The sequence below is a fragment of the Chaetodon auriga genome, chromosome 23, assembly GCF_051107435.1.
Source record: "Chaetodon auriga isolate fChaAug3 chromosome 23, fChaAug3.hap1, whole genome shotgun sequence".
Taxonomy (NCBI): Eukaryota; Metazoa; Chordata; class Actinopteri; order Chaetodontiformes; family Chaetodontidae; genus Chaetodon; species Chaetodon auriga.
The window spans coordinates 10,003,342-10,017,727 of NC_135096.1; the positions used below are offsets into that span (position 1 = coordinate 10,003,342).

At 44.6% G+C, this 14,386-nt stretch overlaps 2 protein-coding genes across 20 annotated transcripts in view; both read left to right on the forward strand.

The window, feature by feature from the left end:
* The window catches only part of r3hdm1 (R3H domain containing 1), a 45,967-nt gene extending 38,281 nt beyond the window's left edge, over positions 1-7,686 (forward strand). For 7 of the 19 annotated variants that reach the window (XM_076723522.1, XM_076723526.1, XM_076723525.1 and 4 more), the window contains 6 exons: positions 1,069-1,172; positions 3,197-3,378; positions 4,068-4,209; positions 5,134-5,231; positions 5,531-5,615; positions 6,482-7,686. In XM_076723522.1, coding sequence (XP_076579637.1) covers positions 1,069-1,172; positions 3,197-3,378; positions 4,068-4,209; positions 5,134-5,231; positions 5,531-5,615; positions 6,482-6,780 — 910 coding nt within the window. In that variant the 3' untranslated portion in view covers positions 6,781-7,686. Of the gene's footprint in view, positions 1-1,068; positions 1,173-3,196; positions 3,379-4,013; positions 4,210-5,133; positions 5,232-5,530; positions 5,616-6,481 lie in introns of all 19 variants that reach the window. The other 12 variants (XM_076723528.1, XM_076723529.1, XM_076723531.1 and 9 more) reach the window with 5 other exon arrangements.
* Positions 7,687-7,826: 140 nt separating this feature from the next.
* On the forward strand, positions 7,827-11,193 carry LOC143315936 (uncharacterized). The gene is made up of 3 exons (XM_076723533.1): positions 7,827-8,457; positions 9,409-9,503; positions 9,586-11,193. The coding sequence occupies exons 1-3, from the start codon at positions 8,259-8,261 to the stop codon at positions 10,930-10,932; spliced, it is 1,641 nt and encodes a 546-aa protein (XP_076579648.1). The 5' UTR covers positions 7,827-8,258; the 3' UTR covers positions 10,933-11,193.
* Positions 11,194-14,386: the final 3,193 nt, after the last annotated feature.

A 14,386-nucleotide genomic window follows, 5' to 3' on the forward strand; every position in this document is an offset into this window, starting at 1 on the left:
ACACAAACACACGCACACACACGCGAGGAGAGGTCACTCTCTCATTGTCCCAGCTGTAAAATGAGGCTGCGTTTGTAGGGCAGTCAGTGTGGAAATGATTTATGCGACAGTGTTGGAGCGGCTCAGTGTTCTCCCACGAGGGCCGACTGTCCACCTGCAGCCTGCTTTCTCACCAGCTGTACGCGAGTCCCTGCAGGCAGGTTGCTTACAGAGCAGAGCGCAGCTACCGTGCAGATGGACTTAAAGTTAAATTTCAAATTTAATACCCCGACTGCAGCGTTAAGATCTCAGAGCTCCTGGAGATTTCCGTCTGTGCAGGTTTAGAAGTGATTTTTAAGACCTACTTAGGTGTGAGCGTCGTGTTGGACGTCTTTTTCTTCAAGTTCTGCAGTGCAAGAAGCTCTTCCAGTGACAAATTTGGCAACATTTAAATACTTTACACGGTATCTGCAGAGTTTGACGAATCTTTTTTATCGATTAATCCATCCATTCATCCATTTTCTGCTGCTTATCCGGATCTAAGTCATGTTTAAAGATTAATTAACAATGTTATGAAGATATGTTGTATTTAGGGCTTTTCATTTGCAGATTATTTTTTTAGATTAATCAGTTTGTCTAAACAACGTCAGAAAATGGTCAAAACTGGTTTCACAGTTTCTTAGAGCCAAAGTTGATGTCAGCCATTGTGTTGTTTTGTTTGAGCAGCGGTCCAAAACCCAATTATATTTAAATCTACTAAACTGTAAGTCAATGGCAGGCCACAATTCTTGCATTTGAGAAACTGGAACCTTAATTTATTCATTTATTTTACAGTACAGTAGACAATTAATCGATTATCAGAATAGTTGCCAGCTAATTTTCTGTCCCTCAGTGAATGGTTGCAGCTCTAATTGTTCCATTCTGCTGGGATGTACTGACAGAAATGTGATGCCTTTCATACTTTGGCTGATATGCCTGTGAAACGGGGATAAATTGCCTTCTGTGATGTTGAAAAAGCCTTGAATTAAACTTGAACCCTGCAGAAACCCTGTTTTAAAGCCCTCGGTTTGCTCTGTGTGTTCGTCACAGTTCCACAGTGAGTTTCCTGCCGGCCCAGATGATGGAGCAGCTCCAGTTTCCTCAGACCTCGTCCCCCTGCGTCTCCCAGCAGCACCCAGGCCAGCAGTATGCAGGTACGCTCCCCTTCTGAAACCCGAACCACAGCCGAGCTCTAGATTCAAACACACGGTGATCTGCAGCAGGATCACGCAGGAGAGTGAGGATATTTTCAGTCTCTGACATTAGCCACCCTGGAGATTCCCCATCAGTGCCAGCGCTCCGGCATTCTGTATTTTCCCTCATCTCTCAGTGTCAATAACTGCAGAATGTATTCCTTCATAGCTACGACTCGGGCTTCTTAATGAAATAATCTTCCCCGGGTTTACTCTGCCATTGTATGTGCGTCCGACGCGTGATTAGATTTACACTCCGGATTTTCAAAATGAGAAAGAGTGAGGCGTGGTGATGACGGCTCCCTGGAGTTTGGATAAGTGAAAGTGATTTGCACATCCACCTCTTCCTCCGGAGCTGCGCGCAGATTAAACAGCTAGCGGGTCGACCACTGCTACTGTTATGTTGACAACAACTCAGTCAAAATATTGTTTGGTACAGTGGAAAACGATTAAAGTAAGAAATCACTGAGGCATCTCCAGTGCGAGCTCTGCTCCAGTGCTTGTATTGGGATAGATTATCACAGGGTTTGGCGTGGTTAAATCGAATACTATAAGTAAGAATATTCCCAACTGTCTCTGCTCCTGAACAGTGATTCTCTGCATAATTTATCATGATTACAATGAAGGGAGTATCTTACATGTTTAGCAGCAGCATCTAACTGCTCAAAGTATATTGTTATTAATGTGTGAAAATATGTGTACTCCTACATATTTCTGTACATGTACAGCTGTGTGTATTTGCATATGCTTGTACTGTAGGCGCTGCAGTGCAACTGTCTTGTAACCCAAGGAGGCTATTTTTCTCCTGTGTGTGTATTATGTTAATAACTTGTGTGCTAAAGGGAGAAGACATTTTTGCATTATGCAGTGTCCTGTGCATACAGAGAGAAATTCTGTTATTTTACTTATGTCACTACAACCTAAAATGCTTCTGTGAATAGGTAGATGACAGATATTATAGCCCCCTGAGGCATGAAGCTAATATCAGTGGAGCATAGCAGTCTATAGATAAATACAGAAGGTAAATTGGGAGACTGGTAGATGAAAGTCTGAATAATTTGCTGTGAAGTTTAAATAAATAAAAATCACCATAATAACTCATCTTTTCATGTATCACCTGTTTAGTATTGGCCTTTCGCGGGCTCACAGGATCTCTGTGCAGAGCTCAGGTGGGGCAGTCTCCTCACTAATGACCTTTATTATTCATGTCTGATTATTATGGGAGAGCAATGGAGGGAGCCGTCATTTCCAACCCGTCAGTAATGAGGTCAGATGAAGGTCTCGCGACGGCCTTACCTACAGCGTCACCAGTAAACATTTTTAATTGGCTAGGCCGGGGCCAGAAATAATCTGCAGATTAAGTCCAAATATCCATTGTCCTTGCTACTGTTGTTGGGTATTAATTCATAAATCAACAGTGGCGTCGGCTGTGCAAAGTTTGCAGGAAGATTTCCACCTCATGTGAGCTTCATGTAAACACGAGATAATTATATAGAATATTTTGTTTTGTTTTGTTTTTTTACTTCATTCGCTTGTCGACCTCTGATGGGGTTTTTTTTTTTTCTTTTTTCTTTTTTTTTTATTTAAAGTCACATCAGTCACGTTCATGCGTCACAAACTAATAAGATAATTGGATCTCCCGGATCATCGCGGAGGATTTAGCAGGAAAAGGGAATGGAGGCTGTTATTGCCACTACGGTTGTGCCCTTATAATCAAGGCACTTAAAACCTAATTGCTCAGCGGCTAACGGTGTTTCACTGATGAGGTGTGTAGCTCAACAAAAGTGCTGAAATAGAGCTTTGGGGCGAAAACACATTCAGTCTGTCAGTTTACTTTGGTGCATAAATTAAGGCTTCATGTGATGAATTGAATAAAAATAAGCAGCATTAAGTGTTTCGCCATGTCTGCCTGACCTGATTTGCCTCTTGTCAACACTATATTTCAATTCTAGCCTGTTTTTTTTTTTTGGTGTGTGTGTGTGCAGGGTTATTACCCCCGGGCCCCAGCAGCGGCATGGTGATGCTGCAAATGACAGCACCCCCCTGCCAGCAGCCCCGGGCCCCCTCCCCCTGCCAGCGGAAGCAGCCCAACTACAAACACCCGGGCGCCGAGCACCAGCGCAGCCGCAGGCCTGCTGATCTCCCCCCGCCTCCAGACAACACCCAGGTACAAACGCTGCCCGAGTGCATCGATTAGGCAAAGACAATCGCTCAAAACAAAAACACTTGGCAGACAGTGGTTAAAATGAAATTGAACTTTTGTGCTGTCAAGTGAAAATATTGTAGTTACAACCTTTTAAAAACTTGACTCACAGTTTTGAAAAGATTTAATTAGCTCAGTGGCCTGGAGGTTTTGACATGACAACGGCAATTTCCAAATGATTTTAAATTAAATTCTGAATTTGCTCAGGTAATGTTTGCCACATAGGACAATATGGTATGTGTCAGAAAGCTAAGACGGTCACAAGAAAGCAATTTGAAAGCCAATTTAGTTTGGTTGTCGGAGTCTGACAGTGACGTGAGAATTGCCCCCTCGAGCCAAACCCGGCCTCCCCGGCTCTCCAGGCAGGTTAAATGTCGTAGTAAATAGGCTCTGCAAATGAAATCAACGCTGGCGTAGCCTGAAAATGAGGAGAAAATAGTCCTTAGCATTAGGGTGTAATGGTACATTAGGGGGACTAATGTGGATGGAATGGTACATTAAAGCAACGACTTGAACAGCGCAATGACTTTTCCAAAGAGAGAAATACTGATGGTTGGCTGGTTTTTTTTTTTTTTTTTGTTTTGTTTTTTGAATGAAAGTGTTTGTGTTCCTCCCCGTAATCTCTCGCCGCACTGCCGGTGTGTTGTGTGTAGAGCAGCTTGCCCTCGTCTCCGGCACTCACTCCCTTGCCAGGTCAGCCGCCCAGCGTCAAGGGCCTCCCATCAGGCATCTCGTCCATCCCTGTCATGGCCCACCACCCGCAGCTCCCTACAGCGTTCTGCCACAGTGGACAAGGTCAGAGACGCATGGGCCACCAGGGCGTTTCCTCACAGACACAGAACAATGCATTAAAGACCAGCACAGCAGGCTAACTGAAGCTGATGGGGGTGTATTTGTGCCTCAGTCCTCAGTGTGCATTTTGTGGAGAAGTTACTCAGAAAATTGGAGTAGGTCATTTCTGATTGGTGCAAGGATGAGCTGTTACTGAACAGTAAGCAGCCATTAAGTAGTTTATATAGTTGTGATTACATATTTAGTTTTATCAATCTTAATAAAATCTTTTTTTTTAGTTAGTCTGTCCTTCTGTTAGCTTGCAGCCTTGTCGTCTTGGTAGCTAGCTCGCGAAGCAGAAGTAGCAGAAGCTAGCTAAGCTTTGCTAAGTTGGCTAACTTGATATTTGTCGTTTTGGTGCCTTTTAAAGAAAATTAACTGAAACTGTGCCCCTAAATTTTCTCCCTCAGTTGTCAAAGTGCCCACAAAATTTGTAAATGTAAAGAGTTTCATATTTATAGTTGGCTCACTTCCCTATTAAACACCTTCTTGCGTGCTTTTAAAATAAGATTTAGCACTCTGTCTTACAAATATATCTTTGATTTTAATTTTCAGATTTATCGGCGCAGTTAAAAGTTAATGTTTTTTAAAGCTTGGCTGTATTGCAGGAATTATCAAATTAGCCAGCTAGCTTAGTTCGAAACTGCTTTTCTTGCTGAAGTTAGGTAGGTGCTACAAAGAGGGCTAGGTTGTTATAATTATAATAATTATAACCACAAAACAGATTTCAGTTTGATCGAATACATTGTTTTTTAGAAGTTATAATTTCTGTATGAAATATAATTATGTAAATGTCTCATTGTTCCCTCAGGAAACTCAGGATCTTGTTTCTACTCATCTGAAATTTCACTGTTTTTGCTAACTTTGTGTTTTGGCTGTGACGTCTAGGTGAAGCACACTACTCTCTATTGGGCCAGCCTCTGCAGTACAAACCCGCCATCAGACCTCCGCTGATCCACACTGCCCACATGGTGGCCAAACACCAGGTCTCACACACACACACACACACACACACACACACACACAGCACTTATTACACTTGATTTGAACCTTTTTTTTTGAAGTCTTCTAAAGTTATTTTCTCAGCCTGCAGTTTTTCCTCTTTAGTAAAATATGTTGTTTGTGCCTTGATTATTCTGTGCATTATTCATTGAATGCCTAAAACCAGTTCACATGATGGCTGTTTCACAGTTTTACTATATAAATATCAGGGAATCTTCAGGATTTATACAGCAAACATCCCTCCCTGCCTTCCACAAATAACAGCTGACCTGTCTCTCCTCAGGGTCCACTGGGGGTTTGGCGTAGCGGTCATGGGAGGAAGGCCAGCAGGAAACCTCTGTCTTCAGATCTCAGTGTAGGTGAAGCAGGTAATAGGAAGTCCAGAGGGAGGCTTGAGTTTAGTGAACCTCAAGTTAACAGCAGTCATGACCGAAATTTGACCTTCCCTCCACAGAGAGAAGCACCAAATGTAAACCCGGTAAAACATGACGCGATTTCTGTGTGGTTTTGGATTGGAATTCAGCCGAGCAGCCTTCAGTGAAACATCGGGCTGCAGATGTCAATCAGAGAGGGAAAGTCATCAGATTCATCACATGATAAAGTCAGCTGCTGTGTAGCCTATTTAGCAGATTCACTGAAATAACGTCAGGTTTTTATTGTGTCAAAATATGCTTGCTGCGCTCCGTAACTGTGGAGAAAGCGTGTGTTTGGGGATGTAAGCAGAATAAATCACAGACAGGGCAGAATTCACACCTGGCAGTGGAACCTGCAGCCCCGGCGGTATTGTGCCGACAGAAATGTGCTGATTATTTCAAATATGGCGTCGTATTTTTTGCACTCGCCCAGGTATTTTTTTCCATTATTCAGGCGCTCGTGTCAACAATCCCATTAGCGCAATCAACGAGGAAGGGGGCTCGTGTGCGTTAATGCAAAGTTCAACTTTCCACCGCCGCCTCGAAAATGTCACGCTGTGTGAAAATCAGAAAAGCAGCATCGTGCACTTTTGATAATATCTGGAAACAGTGAAAATACAGAATCTGAGTAATATGGTGACATCATGTTGCTTGAGCGCACGGCGGCAGGTTCGACCGTCCATCCACCTCAAGCTTTTAGGCTGACAGCAGCAGTTTATTGAAGCCTCCCGATGGTGCAGGTCTGATTTTTCTCTTCACCCATGACAGTTGTTTTATTTACTGGCTCCGCTGCTCACAGCGCTGTCTGTGTGTGTCTGCAGTGAGCAGTCAGATCCTGGAAGTGACAGATCCTCCGGAGGGGATCAGCTGTGCAGACTCCCACCACCTCCTGGCAGAGCTCTGCAAAGGGGGCGAATTGATCCAGCGGCTGTCGGATCATCAGCCCCGGCTGTGCAGCACAACCAGAGACGCTCCCAGCGGGGACCTGGCCTCATCATACTCCATCTTCTCCATGCTTCCCTCCAGATTCGCGGCCCCCGGGCTACCTTTAAACTCCGAACTAGTACCAGACACAAAGGGGAGCTGTGCGACTCGGACAAAGCCGGCTCATAGCTGCTAAGATCTCGGTGCACCTGAGGAGCGCCACATGAACGCACATCCAACCACCTGCCTCTGCTGCCTCGGTCTGGACTGTCTCGGTTTTAGTCCCAGACTCCAAATCAAAAGCCGTATCCAATGTGTGAAGAATGAATGTTGACTTTTATTTAGTTTTAGTTCATTTTATCTTTTTTGTTTGTTTGTTTTCTGGCCAACAGGTCTGCGCAGGGTGGCAACCGAGCACCACCTACCAGTTTGGTTTTGTTTGTGCGATACGTCCGTGGCCGCCGAGCTCAACTCGAGGCCCCTCTATATTCTAAAAGTCTCGTTTGCTGATGAAAAGTCTTTGGAGAGCTTCAGGGTTCATTTGCCAGCTGTTCGCAACTCCACTGTGGTTCTTTTTAATAGCAGGTGTATGAGTGTGACAGCACCAATCGTACACATAATCTGCTTGTTCCTGGTTCCAGTTTTTGTGTCCACTTTCGAGAATTAGACCTGTGAAATTGGGTTTCTTTACAATATCGTTGCATTCAGACTGAGCACTCGTTTCAAAGCTAGTGTTTTAACATTCATCAATACTTCGATCATCTGTGTCCCAGCCACCGTCTCATGAAGCTGAGCAGCAGAGCGGGTTTCTTCTCTCGTTTTACATGCTCCCAACAATAACACGCAGCAGCACTTGTACAATGTGAGCCCATACAATAATAAACACTGAATAATAGATATACTACCTGAATTATTTAAAGTCACTTTGATTCACAGTGAATGATGGATTTGCACTGAAGTGATGAAGGAGGTGGATGTTTGATGGTATCGGACAGGGCCTGGATTTTCTTTTATCAACCCCCTCGTACCTGTTTGTTGCACTCGGCCAAGCCACTTTCTTTTATATTTAATTAAAATGTTTATATGCACAAGAAAAATGCAATCGAGTTTGTCACTCTATTTGGCTTCTTTTTTCAGGGTGGGTGGGGGGTGGGATTTGTTTGTGTGAATCAGAGGTGCTCTGTGTCTGGTGTGGCTTGTCTTTCATTTTTTTTTTTTTTTCTTTTTTGTTTGTTTGACTCTAATAAATGTTTGCACCACACGTGTTGACGGAACTTTTTCCAAGCGAAAAGGCGAGCGCTTATCCTGCCAGCAATTTGAAGGTCTTCCTCAGAGCAAGATGTTCATTGAGCGTGTGAAAAAATAGCAACAGATGAGGCAACTGTTTGGAAAATGTTGCTGCAGAGTTTGTGTGTCTGCCTTTTGGGCATTTGAAGGCATATTTGCTCTGCTTAGTAGCCTAATTTCCAGCTGCATAAATTGGCCATTTTGAATACACCCTTCTGTTAGGGATGGAAATGTAGAGAAACAGAGACACCTGGTGGACAAATGCTGTTACTACAGTATGTAACTAAGACAGGCGGTGTGAAAATGAAACTAAACTATGACTGTTGAGGCAACGGCGTGGAAAGCCGCTAGCTGAGATGTTTGCTAGCTTTCGTGTCTGCAGCCGAAATGGAGGCCGATTCCTGGAGTGAGAGGAGGACCGTGGTTGTGTCCGGTGTGCCCGACGTGCTCTCCGTCAGCAGGATGATTGACAAGCTGACTATTCATTTCCAAACCCGCAGGAGGAGCCATGGCGGAGACGTCGAGGGGGTCAGCTATCCCACCAATATGGACGGAGTTGCGTTTGTCACTTTTGACGAAGCTGGAGGTAAAACCAGGAACAGTCCACAAGCCAATGATAGTTTGATGTGTCTCTTAAGATGTCTCCACTTTGAGGAGCAGAAGTTCAAGTAAATAAGTTCACAACAAACAACTTAATAGTTGGGTGTTGTTAACATGCCGAACTCCATTCAAAAACCGGTAAATTTAAGGGTCGCTTCCGAATCCAACATGAGCCCTAGTCTGTGCCTGCTATGTATTTAATGAAATATTTCATTTAAATTCCACAGAGATGAGCATGAAGAAGTACCCGAACGGTTCAATAAGTAAAATGAGTTATAATGATGTTTTTTTCTAATATTTTACATTTCACTTAAAGTAATGCTAAATATTTCTGCTAAGGATTCACTAAAAGAGCAAGGATGTACGTACGTGCCAACTACGTGAATCAGGAGATACAGGAGCAAACTGATAAATTGATGTAAGTGTTTTGATCAGCAGCTTCTGGGTTTTTCAAATATACTTAAATCTTCACTTCATTTTTAGAAATTCAGATGCTCATTATTGGTGACTTCAATGTAATGGTAATAAGTGAGAGGCACAAACCTCATCAGTGCAATGAAAAGACATTAAGGCCTAAAAGCAGCTGCATTGTACACCATCCACGTGCAGCCATTGTTTAACACATCTCCTGTTTTCTGCCATAATTGGTTGCCATGGGGACGAATTGTGGTTCCCATGGGAATATCCCAGTAGGTTGTGTGGAGAGGTGAAGTATAAATCAAGCATTTATTTGCATGAAGCGCTGCCTGGATGTATGCACAGCTGATGAGGGGTTTAACTCGTCATAGATTCATAGCCTGACATGAGCAGGCCAACATCAGCAGGGTATTGAGTAGAGTTCGGCTTTTATGATTTCCCTGTGAAAAGAAGTAACGAGCAACATTATTATGCTGACATGGGTGGAGACCATAGCAGAACACTTCAGTCCTCTTGGCAGATGCAGAGAGGGTGGTGCAAAAAGAGCAACACATCATGGTGGACAAGGAGTTTCCTGAAGACTACGTTCTCACTGTGTTCCCCTTCACCAGAGATGTAAGTATGACCGTCTAATTTATAGTATTCGTAAATATCACGTGGTATAAGATGTTGATTTGAATGTGTTTTTGTGCTGCAGGTGTTCCTCTATGTTTCCAGCGCCATGGTCGATCTCTCCGTATTCGACAGAGATCAAGCCCCGCTCATTCAGAGCCTGCGGTCAGCTCACAGGTCGCTACGTTTCCAGCCTTTGCTCCAGCAGAGGAAAGCTACAATTGAGGGGCCCTTTGCTGCCGTCCAGGCCCTGAGAGAGGACCTCATCCACAGGGCCAGCCAGCTTAAATCCACAGTCTCAGCCCAAACTGCTGCTGTCGAACTAAAAGAAACTCCTCTTAATACCAGAGTAAGATCTCATGGCGAGTGTGTCAGCTCTGTAAGCTGCAGCGGTTCTCAAGCTGAGCTGGAGCCTGCGAGCTCAAACAGCTTATCAACACTGCTGCAGACCACAGGTGAGGCAACTAAAGTCCAGACCCCGCTCTCAAATGCAAAAACTCAAAACACTTACTCGAGGCAAAACGTTTCCTGTGGGAGTCTGGCTGGAGGGAGCTTTTGGAGCACAGACAGCGATGAAGAGGAGCAGAGATCTCAGTCCAGGCTCCAAATGCCCACAGAATATAGAACCGAGGGAGCAAAGGCCGACCCCAGACAAGTGTTCGGAGGGGAGATCAATGCAGGGATTAGATCTCCCTTATCAGGCCTCGGCCTGCTCCCTGCAGAGGAAACATCAGCAAAACAGTCACGAGAAGATGATATTTCCCAAAAACACACCAGACCAGACAGAGTCTCAGCAGCCAAGATCAGAGGAGAGAATCATTCAGGCTCCCAGTACGGCAGCACTGACTATCTGAAGGAATCAGATCAGAGCAGCTCAGCCGTCACTGCTGGGCTCCCCCAGACCAGACTCAAAGATGTCTGGCAGTCCTCCGAGAGTGATGCTCAGGATACAGAAGAGCTGCCTGCAGTCTGTGGAGAGGATCCTGAGGATATGAGCATATTTGTCGACTCATACACATTAAGATACATTGAAAGATTTGACAAGAAGGAGTTCGACAGGTGCCTCCGAGGTGTCGATGCGTCTGTTGAGTACGTTGAAGGAGTCGACCTCATGCAGATATCGTTGACTGAGAAGCGAACCTCCAAGTCAGCCTCGAGGATCCATCGGGCCTTGATGAAACTCAGCACTCTGGTGGACCGTTGGCAGTCCTCCTTAAGAGTTTATCAGCTCCACTATGACAAGGAGGAGCAAGCTGAGAAACACAAACTGATTTGGATCTGCGAAGATGTGAATTTCCGGTTTGATGACGTTCTGTACATCGTGGAGGATTCTGGCATAAAGGTGATCGGCCCCTCGGTGTCCAGTCACATGTTCTATAAGAAAGTGGAGAAAAGAATTGCTAAACTCAAAGACAAATCCCTGAGAATATAGCAGATCTGGCAAAAATAAGTGTGTGTAATTTCACCCTTGACCACAAGGGGATGCCGTTGTGCTGCATGCTGCCTTCACACAGTGTTCATCTGAAGTCAAAATCTTCTTCAAACAAATGCAAGTGTTGAGTTACTTTCCAGCCACAGTTCTGATCCCCGTGTTACATATTCCTAGTTCATGCAGATTACTGTATTGATAACATCTGCCTCAGAAAGCTCAGTTCGGTGCTCTTAGTAAATAATAAAAATAAAAAACCCTTTTCCAGTGCTTTTGCTTTGTTTCTGTGATGAAGCGTCCCTTTGTTTATGCATGCATTCATAATTAGGCCTTCAAACAGCAGGTCTTAATCCGTATGATGTTCTCACAGCAGTGGAGATAAGTATTAATTACCCTCCTCACACTGTAATTATGAAAGATAGAGTTCTAATTGAAGCCAAAAATGACAGATGCCAGCCTGTCACACATAATCTCGAGTCTTGACTCCAGAGATTCTTCCGTCGTCGTTTGTCAGCGTACAAACCTGACGGATCTCTGGATGTTTAGATGTTTGCTGTAAACTCTGCACAGTGAAGCTCAAACACCCAATCAATCAATAAGCTAAAGACATGATTGGGAGGAAGCTTGAAATATGGACCGACGTTGGACAGTAGGGGGCGGTGTGACACTGTTTTCTGTGTGATCAACTGTTAGAGAATAGAGACACTGGATCTGCCATCATCCTGCTCAGTGCAGCTATTACAGAGGCTGAGTTTGGCAAGCATGGTGCAGAGTGGCAGGCAAATGATGTCAGTTGGATGTCCTGTCATACACCCTCTCCCCTCCGCACACACACACACACACAGAGTGTTGCGTCTTCTCCAAGGGAAACGCTGATCCGTACCTGTGACGACGTGTGAAGATGCTCAGTAAAATCCGGTTGCGCGGAGAGCATTGCTCCTCGGCGATTATTCAAATGAGCTCCCTCCACAGCCTCGATAATTGATTCATTATGTAAAAATAAGCCGCACTGCCATAATGAAGACACACAAACAGAGACAATCGCTCATCTCCCAGACACACACACACACACTCTGGGTTGTTACCATAGGAACATAGTGGAAGAGGTTGCCGAGCTGCAGAGCTGGGCGTCGTTGGGGGAAGCTCTCGAATACAATGAAAACATCCAGGAGGAAGGAGGAATTAGATTTTCAGCAGAAGAGCCCTTCATCAGACGAGCAGAGAGAACTGGCTCTTCACACCCAGACCTCTCTGCTGCCCCTTTGATGGCACGTCTTGAACAATTACCCAATATTTGGGTGGGGGCTGAGGTTATTGTAGAATAGAAAGGAGGGTCAACAAGCAGAAAGCGTGAATTATTTTTCCTGAAATGGCCCAGACGCCGGCTCTCCATTACGCCCCGATTCATTCTTTCTCCTCATTATGCGCTAAGTATAATTAGGTAACTGCATTCCTGAATATATTAAACATTTGACTTTCAGGATGGAGGTCAAAAACAGGAACAGGCCAGAAAAAGTGTCTTTCTCAAGGGCATTTCATCAGGGACGGGTTCTGCTGGGGATCAAACCTGTGATTGGACTATGGATGGTTTACCAGGCACAGGCCCAGGGTCTCTGAGGTGACTGTTGACATTTCTTTTTGGAAAGATGATGTACAAAGAGTGGCCTCAAAGAGATCACAAATAGATGCAAAATGACTACAAAGACCTGTAATGCACCACAAATAGGTGCAAAACTACCACAAAATGACTACAAAGAGACAGCAAAGACACAAAACAAGTGCAAAGAGATGCAGAACGACCACAGCGATACTCAAAACGGCTACAAAGATGCTCAAAATGACCACAAGCAGATGCAAAATGACGACAGAGAGATGGAAAACGACCACAAACGACAACAAACGATGCTCATGTAGGCGCAGTCGGGGGTACGTGTCTGCGATCGGGGGTCCATTGTCTCAAAATCCATCCATTGATTTGAAGCGATTGTTTCATTTCTGAGCGTGTGTGCTCATGCGGTCATGTTCACACACACACGTCTTGGAGGTCAGAGGTCATGCAGACGAGCAGTGAGCCTCTGCATCATTCTTTCCTCACAGTGAGGAATGGGCTGCTGGTGATGAATAGTCTTCTCCAGGCAGTGTGTGTGCGCGCGTTGCAGTCACAAATTGCGTCTTAATGACTCTCTTTACAGACCATCACCCTGCCCGGGAGGGGAGCGCGGGGAGGGATGCGAGTTGTGCCGTCCCTGCTGCTCTGCCTAAATGCTGTATGGGTATTAGAGAGCTGTGATTGAAGAGGCTTGTAGAAGAAATTGGGAGCAACAGACCAAGAAAACAGTTTAATGTGTGCTGGCTGTGGAAGAAGGATGAATGGTGTTTAATTGGTCTCACAACATATGACCCATAATGTAAACAGACCAGATCCCCTTGAATTTAACAAATGTAACCCATGTGTGACTAATGGTTCGAGTGTAAAATGTGTGTCCTCAGATTCGTGTCATCCCACTTATCTCCTTCACTGTGCACCTGTTTAAGCTTTTTCCTCCAAATACTCATTTGAAAGTATTGATTAGTGCAGCTTTAAAAACACGAGGCTCTATTAAATTAGATCCCCATCTCTCCACCAGTTGTCCTCAGTGAGTCTCCTGCCTTTGCCAGTCACCTGACCTTGCGCCTCCATGCACACCTGTCCCTCGTTCCTGCTTTCACACCTGACTCTCATTATCCCCACAGAGCACATGTGTCGATATATATATACCTGCCTGCTCACTCCACCCACTGGTCAGGCTGCAAAGCAGTGTGTTTGTGGACAGAAATGCAAAGAACAATTATTATTTATGACAACTTGCCTCTCATTTTGCTTGGCAAGTCAAGATTTGTGACCTGAGAACATGGTTTTAAAAGTTTTTATTTGGAAGGGGAAAAGAAGGCAGACAGTCACATTAATGTCTGTTTTAAACATTCATTAGTTTCTAAACCCTTCTTGCTGAAATAGTGATCGCATCAAGGCTGTTTCTGGCCATTTTGTCGCCTTAGGCCACACATCGGCTGGCGTCCCTGAGGACACTAATCTGTTCATAGCCAGATAATTTAATGATGTTTTAGCTGAATTCAATTTTACTCAGCTTCTGTCTCCATAATGTCATCAACAACACATTTTCCTACATTTATGCAAAAGACAGTGTGCTCTTAGCCTATAATGCAATAGGCCCACATTAAAACGAGTAAAACACTGTAGACATGTTTTCCTTCTTATGTTTCCTTTCCTATCCTCACACCATCGTGCCATAGTGAGAGGATGGCATTGTGGATCTACTCTGAGGGGAGCAGCGATCACTCCAAGGTGTAGATCGTTATCATTATGCTTTGTTTAATCAACTGCTGTGACTCTAATTGAGGTCAGAGCTGAGCGCATGCATGCACAGCACTCCTGATCATGCATGTTGTTTGCATGGAG